This window comes from Heloderma suspectum, chromosome 5, assembly GCF_057233095.1.
Source record: "Heloderma suspectum isolate Gila_16-S chromosome 5, 16-S_ref, whole genome shotgun sequence".
Taxonomy (NCBI): Eukaryota; Metazoa; Chordata; class Lepidosauria; order Squamata; family Helodermatidae; genus Heloderma; species Heloderma suspectum.
Window position 1 is genome coordinate 87,909,780 of NC_139462.1, and position 13,143 is coordinate 87,922,922.

Consider the following 13,143-nt stretch of genomic DNA (forward strand, 5'->3'; position numbering starts at 1 on the left):
GGCAATTACGTTTGATCACATGCAGTGGGATTTACTTCTGAGTAAATATGCACAGGATCACAATAACCCTTTCTTTCAAGAAAACACAGAGCGTGATCCTATGCAAGTTTACTCGGAAAGAAGTCAGACAGATTTCAGTGGAACTTCCCAGATTTTACTGGGAAATAAATCATATTGCACTTAATGGGCTTACTCTCAAGTCAACATAACTAGGATCAGGCTGTTATCTCCTAGTAAGGCTGCAGACGTATGCACACCTACCCGATGCTAACCCTAAAGAACTCAGCAAGGCTTATTTCTAAGTAAACAAACAATGAGCTCAAAATATGCATTTGGCTGCAACCTTGATTGTCTTCATACAGCCTTCAGAAAATGGATCTGTGGCCCTTTAAGCTGGAGAGCATTTACCTATCTACAGCTGCACCTATTTCCTAGATAGCTATAAATGTCCAGGGAAAAGCTGAAGGTAAGAGTCTTGACTTTATCCTTTTGGTTGTAAGGGATCATCATCCTTTGCCATAATGGTATGTAGTTCTATGGGGTGTTGTCCTGTGAGGCTAGCTAGAATGAGCTGAAGCCTTCGGAGGACTCATTACTGAGTTTGAGGCTTATATAAAGTTATAATGATTTGAATGGGTCTGTAGTATAATGAGGTTAGCCTCAGTGTTTTAAGTAGTGGTAGATAACATACCTTGCCTGCCCTGTTTCCTAGGCTTTGGGTACAATCCTATGCATGCTTAGACAGAAAAAAAGCCTACAATGGGAGTTGAGGGACTTCTTTTTCTGTCTAAACATGTGTAGGATTGTGCCTTCAGGTATTTTAGTAGATATGCTTTTGTTAAGCAGGTTTCTATCTGTGCTTCCAAGTGGTATCTGTGGGGTTTTGTTTATTCTCACAATAACCTTTAAGGTGGGCTTTGGGGGCTGGGGGAGATAGATGTGATTCCAAGTTGATATTGGAATGCAGGTGTCTATCTGATCATTATACTGCTTCTTTATTTTCTCTGAGCAGTAAGGCACTACGTAATATGCAATATCCTATATACTGGGCTGTCCTTAAAAAAGCATTTGACTCTTCTTCAAAGCTGAATAACATTCCCCCCCTCCTTAAATTTTAAAAAGCTATGTGAAGGGTCACTGGGTTGATTAGAGAGCAAAAGACATCCTTAGGCTTGTGGCTGGATACTCTTCAGGACCTGTGTGGTCCATTCTGTGTGTGTTTAGATGGAGAAGACGCCTATAACTCCAGCATTCCCCAGCCAGCAAGGCTGGCTGGGGAATGCTGGGAGTTGTAGGCCTCTTCTCCATCTAAACATGCATAGGATTACACCCTAGCTTATGGGACTTCAATGAGTAGGTTGGAACCCACTGCTGGGATGTAGCCTGACCTATGGTGTGTTGCAAGAGCAGCACTGCTGCCATATCAAGACCTCTTAAAGAAGTAGGTCCCCAAATGTATGTATCTTTGGGCTAAAGGTAGATCCTGTGTCTGGAAGGCTTATTAATGTTTAAGTCCTCAGGGGCTGCCCCGTCTCTGTTGCTAAAAACCAAGCTATGGACTTCTTAGATGTGAAGTCCTCGATATTCTGAAGTTGCCTTTAAAAAATTTGTGCCTGGATTTGTCTCAAATGACACTCCCCCACCCACAGCAGGTAACCTTTTACTGATGTTTTTGGAAGCTACTTAGGGTGCAATCCTATGCAGGTTTCGACAGAAAGTCCTACGACTCCCAGCATTCCCCAGCCAGCAAGGCTGTCGAAAGCTGCATAGGATCACACCCTTAGTCTGTCTTTTGCTCACAAGCTTAGCAGTGGTGCTTTCAAACAAGTGGTCTTGTCCCCAAAGAAAGGGAGGTGGAAGCAGCTGTGGTGGTCTCCAACTCTGGAGAAGCTGAAACTTCTGTCAGCATCTGATGCATGACTTGACCCCTTTGGGTAAGTTGGCAGGCTGGAGTGAGTTGAGTGTAAAGCCCTTCCAAGTTTCAAAGGTTCTTGGTTTGCCTCTCTGTTCTCTGGGGAGAAATCGCTGCATGTTGCAGCAGGCCTTGCCATGTTGGAAGAGGCCCTCACCCTAGCCCCGCCACCTGTAATGTTTATAAATGTCTGTAGGAAAGCTAACTTTTAAACTTCTGGTGCCTAGTTAAGCATGGCCCCAATTCATCCAAGAGGATGAAAGTAGTCAATTAAAAGCTTGCTGGGAAGAGTTCTGTGCAATTAAAAAGCTTGCACTTGACTGGGGAACTGCTACTCTGTCCCAATGAAATGTTTTCTCTGCAAGGCTATTGGGAGTCCTTGTACTTTGCTAACACCAGAGATTTGAGAATCTCTGTAGTCAGAAGTCACTTTTATACTTAAAGCTAGAGGGGCTGAGTGGCTCTGTCTCCTCCCAATAAAGTGGTAGAGAAAGTTTTTAAAAAACAAGCATTTGACTTTGTTTCTTTGTTTCACCTATCACACAATGCACCAGGAAATGGGCTCAGGAGTATCACTAATGTTTTGGGTTAGGAGACATGGCTGAATTGAAACACCTGAGTCTTGATTACGACACAAACTTTCATGGACCTTGTCCACTTCATCAGATGCAACAGTCGAAAAAAGCTCCCACCACAATAAACGTGTTAGTCTTTTGGGTGCCATGAGATTTTCTGTTTTTGTTACAATATTTCATTTATTTGTTACATTTATATACTACTGCCCAGCAGCTGAGGCTGTCTGGACAGTTCACAACAATTACAAATTACAAAAAACATAATACTTTTAAAAGTGGCATGTAAAACCCAATAGCAGTTACAATCCAGGGAATGCCTGGGTGAAAAGGTGTCATCTTTCAAGCGCCTCCTAAAAATGCACATTTTCTGCCCCCTGAACTGCACAAGGAGGGAGGGTTTTCCAGCAGATGGGTGCCACTGCAGAGAAGGCCTGCCCTCGGGGTTCTTCATGGTGACATTCCTTTCGTTTTGGAATGACCAGCAAGGCCTCCTCTGATGATCTTAGATGTTGCCTGCGTGTGTGTGGGTATATATATGGGAAGGTGGTCTGCTAGGTATCCTGGTCTCAAGTTGTTTAGACTATATGGCTACCCATCTGGTTATGAATGAACTGAAAGCTCTGGCAAACTGTATGGAACATGTTCTATTCTGGAATTTGATTATTCTAGATCAATTAGAATTCAGGAGCAATGGGTGCAGATAAACCAGAGAAACAATAAAAAGGAACAGAGTAGGAAATTCAGTACTTTCAGCTGACACCTTTCTTTAGCACTCCTGGGCTGGTGTGCTGTGCCCATTAGCTAGTTGCCAACAGCAACCGATGCTCACGAACCATCTTTTAGTCCTTGGTGCCTATTCTGTATCTTTGCCTTGATAGACCTCTCTGTGTGACTCTCGCTTTGCATATTTCTAACACTCTCGTGTTTGTTCCAGAGGGAATGTCTCTCCATCCATATAGGACAGGCTGGTGTACAAATGGGCAATGCATGCTGGGAACTGTATTGCCAGGAACATGGCATCCTGCCTGATGGGACCATCCTGAGCTCTGAAGTGCCAAATCAAGTGAATTCTTCTTTCGAAACCTTTTTCTGTGAAACAGGAGCTGGGAAACATGTCCCCAGAGCAGTGTTTACAGACCTGGAACCTACAGTTATAGGTAATGTCCAATGCTAAGAGAGAGGATGATTCCACACTCTGCATTTACTGTGGAATGTACTAGCTCCAGTAGTGTAGTGGCAAATTCAGAAGTGCAGGGTCCCTTCATGGCAGTCACAGCCACGCCCTCTTCTAAGATTACACAACCTTGTAAGATATACAGCCTTCAGCTGGGATTCAAAAACATTGCAGCTGAGAGTAAGGCAGTGGTATTTCAATTGGACATCTGAGAAAAATGCAGGGGTGTTAAGATCTTTTTCACTCAAACACAAACATTTTAGGTTTTCAAAATATGATACTCTATGGAAGCTTCACCCTCAGTTGGTGGCAGGGAAAGGGAGGAGATGGCTGGAAGACCCTGGCCCACAGCAGTAGGCTGGGAGTGGGAGGGACCTGGCTGAGACCGGGCTCTTTAAAAAGTCCCAGGTCTTCATCCCTGTGAGACTCCCCACTATTACACCCCTGACTAGCTCTTTATGGGACATCCACGTGACAATGTCATCAAACTGCTATTCACTCAGATGTTCCCTTCCCTACAGTATTTCTGTCTTTCTACCTCAAAAAACCAGTCGTCTTTTGGAAAGAATGAAATACAACAGGGGCACCTTTGCCTATACTTCCTTAAATTGAAATATTTGCACAATAGCACTTAAATGAAAATGCATTTTAGTGCAAAATATCTCTAAAATCAAGCTAGCTAATACTGGGTTACGCAAACCAGAATAACACAGGACTTGTCTGTAAAGGGCAGGTCTTTGCATTTCTTGATCGCATCTAGCATGGGGTTGTGTGCACTAGCCACACACCCTGCTGCCATTCCAGTGGCCATGTCGCTTTGCCATCCACAGAGTGGCCTGCCTGCATGAGAAGGGGATCAATGCACCTACATTAGTACACTGAAGAGCCTCTTCTCATGTGCTGAACATGCAGGGGTGGGGCTAGCCAGCACAGCTGCTCAGCCCTCTTCATGTGTGAACATACAGGGTGGTCATCTGAACTCCACTTTAGCTCAGAGGATCCTTGCTTCTCCACTCCTACTTTTGTCATGGGTAGACTTCAAATATTTGGCATGCTGAGCCTTTGAGGGCAGCAGATGGAGTTGGCCTGACTGCATTTAGTTACACACAAATTGGGATCTACTCAGGATATGTTGGGGTGACCCACTTGTGCACTGTCATATAAGTGCCCAAAACATGTATGCATGTCAGGACAAGTGTGGCTCATACCTTGCGTCTGTCCTCTCTTACAGATGAAATCCGTACCGGGGTGTACCATTCTCTCTTCCACCCTGAGCAGCTGATCAATGGCAAAGAAGATGCTGCCAACAACTATGCCCGTGGCCACTACACCATTGGGAAAGAAATCATCGACACAGTCCTGGATAGGATCCGCAAAATGGTGAACATGAGGATTCCCTTCTTCACTGCATCTTTGAATGAGCTTGGCTGTGCCCAGTGGTGCAGTTTGGTAATTTTAGGCCCTGGGTTAAATGGTTTTATAGGGAACCCTTTAGATGGCCATGTGTATTACTTCTGTTGTGAAGCACACAACTAACATTTCTCTTTCACCACTTCCTCCAACCACCATTCCATGCATTACAGCTACTTCTTTCAGTGGAGGCCGGTGGTTCTGATTTCGGTGGGGCGGTGAACCCATCCCAGCTTTCAGTCAGAACCAGCTAGAACTCTAGAGGAGCTATCCAAGGTGCTGAACCTATGTTGCAGGTGGGGTTCAGCACCTTGGACAGCTCCTTTGGAGTTATGGCTGAAACCTGGAATAGATCCACAGCCCCACTGCAATCGGAGCCGCCAGCCTCCACCAACTTCTACATTCCTGATCTGTTAAACCAACACCAACCCTCTTTGCCAGCCCTGATTTAAAAACAAAACTCTCTGAGCATATGCAGTTTTGCATTTTAAACTCCAATCATAGCAACATCATGACTACTGGAATAACACGGAGTTTGCTTCTGCTGCCCTGATGCCCTCATTAATTGTAGTAATTTGGGGCCCCTCTGGGCTGCAGGATCCCTGACGTGGGCCCTCAAAGTCCAGCCCTAGCTGCACCACTGGCTGTATTTCAGACGAACAGTGAGCAAAACCAGGCCACTTGAGACAAACAGTTGGCATGCTGGCTGTGAGATTATGGGAGTTGTAGTAGCCCAACACATCTGGTGGGCGCCAGGTGAGGAAGGCTGAGCTCAGCACAAGACTGCTCTAGGGAAAGTTTCCCTGGTTGCTTAGGAGAAGTCTAATATCATAACCTAAGATGAACAGACCTGGCCTTGCACACAACTGTCAGGATAAACCTGTAATGCATGCAGGTGAATCCCATGTCTGTTCCAGATTTCATCCTCAGCTTGATCCTAGAGTCTTGGTCTTGGAATCTAGCTTGTCTTAAATCCAGAGATGCCACCTGACCAGGAAAAATCCATCCCAGCTTAATTCTGGGCTGGCTGGCAGGATAATATATCTCAGTAAAGCCAAAATTCTTGAGTGTTAAAAAATGGCAGTGGCAATTTGTGTATGCAATCATTTTAATGGTGCATTCCATACCATGTGCATTAAGATGCTGGATCACTGAGCTGAGCCCTAGGCAAAATTCCATAAATTGGGGCAGAAGAGAGAAGTCTGTTCCACAGCCCCTCCTATTGGATTGGATTGATACAGAATTTTATATCCTGTCCTCCAAGAAGCAGTATACACCGTCCTTCCACCCTTATCACAACAACCCTGTGAGGTTTGTTGGACCGAGATATGGTGATTTCACCCAAGGTTACCCAATGAGCTTCCCAGCTGAGGGGGGAACTGAACCCGAGTCTCCCTGTTCCTAGTTCAGCACCCTTCATCACTGCTGGCTCTTGAGCCAAGGCAGCAGGCTTGTCGAAAAAGGAGCTGCTGCTGGTGGGACAGCATGACAGTACGGCATTGGCACCTGTAGAGCTTGCTCTAGCATCTTCTAGCCATGGAAGAATCCATATACAGACTTACACCATGATCCCTGCCAAGACAGACATGAAAAGCCATTGCTATTTGTTCTGCTCCCATACTTACTGAACTCTGCTAGGGTCTTACCCAACCCCACATTTTTACCATTTCTGTTTAAATTGAAAGCTGGCAGCCCCTATTTCCATACCTTGCCCAAATCTTCAGTGGGATTAAACTTCTTGATGCTGCCCTCTCCTTGCAACCTGTTCCATGTATGAGTTTTCTCAGACCAGCCTCCTACCAGAAAAGCAGACGTTAGAATCCACCTCTTCTCTCTTTCAGGCTGATCAGTGCAGTGGCCTCCAAGGGTTTTTGGTCTTCCACAGCTTTGGAGGAGGCACAGGGTCCGGGTTTACATCTCTTTTAATGGAACGGCTCTCAGTTGACTTCGGTAAGAAATCCAAGCTGGAGTTTTCGGTATACCCTGCCCCACGGATCTCCACTGCAGTGGTGGAGCCCTACAACTCCATCCTGACCACCCACACCACCCTGGAGCACTCAGACTGCTCATTCATGGTGGACAATGAGGCCATCTATGACATCTGCAACCGTAACCTTGACATTGAATGTCCAACCTACACCAACCTTAACAGGCTGGTCGGGCAGATCGTGTCATCCATCACGGCTTCCTTAAGGTTTGATGGTGCCTTGAATGTTGACCTGACTGAATTCCAGACCAACTTGGTACCTTACCCTCGGATCCACTTCCCCTTGACTGCCTATGCCCCCATTATCTCGGCAGAAAGGGCCTACCACGAGCAGCTCTCTGTGCCGGAGATCACCAATTCCTGTTTTGAGTACTCCAATCAGATGGTGAAATGTGACCCTCGCCGAGGCAAATACATGGCTTGCTGCCTGCTGTACCGGGGGGATGTTGTGCCCAAGGATGTCAATGCAGCTATTGCAGCCATTAAAACCAGGAGAGCCATCCAGTTTGTGGACTGGTGCCCGACCGGCTTCAAGGTCGGGATCAACTACCAACCCCCCACGGTGGTGCCTGGGGGAGATCTGGCAAAGGTGCAGCGAGCCGTCTGCATGCTGAGCAACACCACGGCCATTGCTGAGGCCTGGGCCCGACTGAACCACAAGTTTGACTTGATGTATGCCAAGCGGGCCTTTGTACACTGGTATGTTGGGGAGGGCATGGAGGAGGGGGAGTTCTCTGAAGCCCGGGAGGACTTGGCTGCCCTGGAGAAGGATTATGAGCAAGTGGGACAAGACTCTGCCTATGATGGCTCTGATGCAGAAGAGGACCAAGATTACTGAGTGTCTACAGTGCAGTGAAAAACCCTTTCTACTACTACCTCTTTGCTTGTCCATGGTGAGATACCTGGATGCGCTGACGGGATGAAACACACTTTATCTTGCACTGCTGTCTGGAATGCAACTACCTGTTTTGCTTGGAACTCTTCTTTTCCCTCCGCCCCTCACAAAGCATAACAAAATAAAATGTGCAACAAACAGATCTATGATGTGGTGGCTTTTTTCTTCCACTGATAGCTTTTGCTTATATTTTCAGTTGTGGGGGGGGGGGGTTGAAGGGGACATACTTATTAGAAGTACTTGAGCATCCATCAAAGTAGATCCAGCTACTCTCTTCCAGCTACTTTTGAAGTCGTGCATGCCCATCAGTCACTGGGAAAATCATACTTGCAGGCCTGATCCCTGTGTCCCTTCCCAGCTCAATAGCCTCTGAGCCCGTTTCAGCCAGGATCTATGTGGCTTCCCTACTTGTAGCGAATGTATGGATCAGTCTATTCTTGATTCATGTCATTTTCATATGTCTTAAGTCCATTCCATCCTGCTGCCATATTAATCTACATTTATCTCAGGAAAAATCTGCATGAAACTTTCTACAATACCTTATACACCTTTTGACACATATTAAGCCAAAGAGAAGATCTGTTTCAAATATATGGCCACATCTAGAAGCCCAGCCCATGTAGGCCCCAATTCTTTAGGGAAAGCTGTTGCATTGACACAAGATATGGGGCACTTCGCTCACAGGCATTCACTTCTCCAACTAGTCTATTCATGGGAGGTGGCAGGATTTGTTCCAACATCTGTACTACCTTTCAAACCAGTAACCTTCAGAGAGAGCAAAACTGGAAGGATAAATACATTCTGATCCACGCATTAGTTGAGGAGGTGCAAATCAAGTCAGTTGGCTTCAAAATATGACTCAAATGAATTTCTTGAGCATCTCTTCTCATTGGGATTGCTATACCAAACCATATGGAAAATCTACTTTTTTCCACAGTTGGAACATGGAGTGGCAGCATTCCACCTTTGAGGCCTATTAACATGTTGGGGAAGAAGGGTTCTGGCACAGCCTCTCTTGACACAACTTTCCTATGTGGCGGCGATGTGTTTGTATGAAGGAGCATTCAGCTATGTAAGATCCCATTCAGACTGAAACAGTACAACTAAGCTAAGGGTTGATCAAGTCTTGTTTCCCTCATGAATAACAACTGGTAGGTTTGTGAATATTCTGTAATGGCACAAGCTTAGCAAGTGATTAGAATAGAAATGCCTGAGAGGGAAGTGATGAACACCTCTTGAAATTTCTAGGTGGATAACTGTTTGTTGCAGCAAAAACAAAGTCTTATGGTACCTTTAAAAGCAAACAAATGGATGATGGCATAAGCTTTTGGAGGTTGTAGTTCACCTCACCATAAAATTATAGCCTATTCTAATCTAAATCTGTAGAACAGGATGGATTACAGCAGCTTCAGTTTAATCATGATTGACAGAGGTGTGCACCAGTGCCCCCCACCTGGCTTGACTTGGACCTGACTCAGCTCTTCAGAAAATGGCTTGCTTCTCCTCAGACCAATTTGGGGTCAGTTCACTTTGACACTGTACAGAACCAGAACTGGGATTTGGAAGCCAGATGCTTTATCCTTTCCATTGAATAACATGAGAGAGAGAGAGAGAGAGAGAGAGAGAGAGAGATGTTATAACTTCTTTGTCTTTGTCAGACCTGGATTTTGGTTGAAGGTATAGTAGCCCCTTAGAAGATGAGTACACTTGTCCAATGTCATAAAAATAGGTGCAGGTGGTTTTGTGAGATATGTCATACGTACACATGCACACACTAAATAAAGGGAACTGCTGTTTACCTTTTCATTTCCTTGAAGTATTGCATGGCAATTGCAGGGATAATTGCCCTTCTGAGAGCTGTAGGGTTTTTTTGTGCAAGAGCAGCCTTGACACTTTGAGCATTTCTAATAGAGGAGACCCTATCCTCCTATGTTCCTTGTGGATCATTGTTCTGCAAACAGAAGTTTCACAAGGGTAGGGGCAGTAGTTCATGTGGAATTGGAGTTCTCTAATTGGGGGCAGGGGAGGCAGTGATTTGGTTCACCTTCTCTCCCCAGGTGGGGATTTTTGGTCAGTGTATATGAAAAGGACACACATCAAACACACAGTGACACAAGTTTCCTCAGGAAAGAAACCTGTCAAATTTCAGAAGGATAGATGCAGGGGCCTAGGACATTAGGATGCATGAAAATCAATTTAAGGCTTTTTCACCCCCACAGTGAAGCCTGATGGTGTTGGAAGAATGGCCATCTTAGCACAGTGCGTGCCCCTTGTCAAAATGTGCCCTAGGAATAGAAGGTGGATCACCCAGTCATTCAACCACACTTCCTTCCTTCCTCTTCCCCCCATAGCATTAAGAGAAGTGAAAGCAAAATACTTCATTGGACACAAAGTCTGACACATCTCCCAAACAAGAGTCTCCAGCAATGCATTGTTCTAGATTTGTGTTGGTTCTGTTGGCTTTGGAGGAAAGCCTGCTTTGCCTCAGAAGCCAAAGAACCAGACTGAAGTGGCTGGTTTCTGCATCAACTTCATCTGAAGCCAATGCACAGCCCTAATTAGCAGTTAGGGGCAAGCTTCATGTGGAGCTTTTCTACATGAGGCATTTATTGTGAACTTGTCATTCCCTATACATAGTTGTTTGTGGTTTCTTTAGATGACATCATGACCCTCCAGTTTTGCGTCTGTTTTTAAACTGCACTTTCAATAAGCTTTTTTAGAGCAGTGTTATTTGTGAAAGTGAAAGAAAATGCCTTTTCCACTTGTGTAATTATGCTACTCCACTCCACTCCACTCCAGAGTGCCACCTAGAGATTATGTAGCAAGAAAGGAAACACTCCTTGTGTAGTGCTCAGATCTCAATTCTGCAATGAAATCGGAAGTACATACAGTGGATTAACAGCCTTGTGTAGAAAAGCTCATAACCCTAGGCCCATGGACATTAGGGGCTGGGGTGTATATGCTCATATGTGGCCAGTCCCCACTGCAGCTATACCCACGTTTCAGGGAAACACCTGCATATCAAAAGCACACAGACTGTGATGATCTCTTTAAGAAGCACCTTCTGTCTTGCATCTCTCTCTTTCTTACACATATTGATCTCGTACTATACAAGGAACATACACGCAAAAAGGGGGGAGCATTATGTTTCTTATACAATTACATAAGTGGAAAAGGAATGTTCTATCTCTTTCACAAATAATACCACATTCCCCCTGCTCCAATACCACATTTTCCCTGCTCTAAAAACCCTCTGAAAGTGCTGTTTAAAAGCAGAAGCAAAACTGGGGAGTCAGGAGGTCATCTACGGAACCTATAAACAACTGTGAGCAGGGAACAATGACCACATAATAAATGGCTTGTGTCGAAAAGCTTTACCTCACAGACCTTCAAGCACTAATGAATAGGGGCTTGTAAATACATTCAGCTGAATGCACTTACAGAGCTCCTGCCATAGTTATACCCAGGTTGCAGCAATTGCCTGCATGGCTCTGCTGTGCTATCATATGAAGAAAATTCTAAGAAAATACAGTATATAAACAAGAAAATACTGTTGTATCTAAAAAACTAATTGCACTTAAATTATTAAGCACAGAATTATAATCTCAAAGTAATTTCGGAACTATAATAAGAATAGTGTGTTTTCTGCAAGACACAGAATGCTTCCTTATAACTTAATAGCATTACAAGTTAATATGGAGAAACTGACACAGTTCGTACAGATGAGCTAGCCCTCCATAATGAATTCAGTTATATGTCACAAGGCAATGAATCTGACAGAGCCTGACATTGCTTATTTGCATGCCTGTTGTGGGCATGGAGTTGTTATGGTGACATTTGCTATGGAAGTTGAGAGGAGGAAGCTTTCAAAGGTTATACACAAAGGGATTAAAAGCAGTTCTGCTGTTGAATCTAACAGTAAAATCTAGTATGAAGGGGAGGCATTTCCTCTGTGCAGGATGATGTTTTTGAAACAGCTCCTCTCTAGACTAGATGCTCAGGAGAGATTAAAATAGACAAATCAAAATGATTTTTTCCTTCCTTTTAATCTTTTGTGATTGCAGAAAATGAACTTGTGATCTTGATGATTACATCTTGCTGGAAAAGTCAACAAAACAACATTAATTAGCTCTATTATTTGGGGCCATGAGTTATAGTTAGGCGACTCTTCTGACCCTGGATGGAGCTCATACTAACCCTGGTCTGACTGCCAAATTATTCTTACACGTCTGAGAATGGGGAGGAACGGAGTTGGTAATGGGAAACACATCCTGGCTGTGACAATTTCATTGTTGGCCCTAAGATTAGGTGGAGTGAGGTGGCTGCCTTAGCCAGCTGTTCTTGGGTGTTATGAAAAGTCGGCAAAGGGTTGGTTATTTAAAGTATTATTGCATTTTTATTATGGGGACGAAGAGAGGTGTTCGTGGGGTTTTCTGCTTCAGGTGCCAAGGTAACTTGGCCAGCCTTGAGTACTGTGCACCTTGACCGGTGTGTGTGTGTGCTACTTGCTCCATCACCTGTCAGCAAAAGCCTTGATTCTGCCTTAGTTCTTTATTCCACTGATTCCTTAACAATTCATTAATTACACTTGGCCATGTACACTACATATTGCCCCTACTTCATGGCACAGAACTCATACTTTTCTATCTTCACCCACAAGCTCACATTTTCCTCTAAATCATTTACTAGAGCAGGGGTGGGCAACAGAGTGTACTGTACGAGGCCCTTGCTGGACTGCTGAAATTTGGGGCGGCAAAACTTTGACAGTTTCCTGCTAGGGAGTGGGAAAAAGGTCAAACTTAGCATGAGAACAAGCTAAATTTACGTACCTCTCCATAGCAGTTTGCCACCACATTGGTGGGGAGTCACTGATTTGTTTTGCTGCTGCTGCCACCCCACAAAATTCCTCAGGGCCCAGTGGTGGTGGCAGGAATGCAGTCATGGGTGTGTGTGTGTGTCCAGGTTGTGAAAATGGATCCTGAACCTCCTGAAGCCCCACCCTTGTACTAGACCCAGGCTACCCACCCAAATTTCTGATGGGTCAAGTAGGCAGTGAGAATAACTGAACAGAATGTCTTGACTCCGCAGAGGAACAATGAAAACAGGAAACTCTTGACTCTACCAAGGAATAACGAAATTCTATGCCACTCAGTGACAGTCCTGCTGGCTGGGGATGATAGGAGTTGTAAT

General features: G+C 44.8%; 1 protein-coding gene across 1 annotated transcript; it reads left to right on the forward strand.

Moving 5' to 3' along the window:
* Nucleotides 1-445: 445 nt before the first annotated feature.
* Nucleotides 446-7,896, forward strand: LOC146344102 (tubulin alpha-4A chain-like). The gene is made up of 4 exons (XM_084859774.1): nucleotides 446-466; nucleotides 3,422-3,644; nucleotides 4,893-5,041; nucleotides 6,913-7,896. Exons 1-4 carry the CDS (start codon nucleotides 446-448, stop codon nucleotides 7,894-7,896), a joined length of 1,377 nt encoding a protein of 458 aa, XP_084715900.1.
* The last annotated feature ends 5,247 nt before the right edge of the window (nucleotides 7,897-13,143 follow it).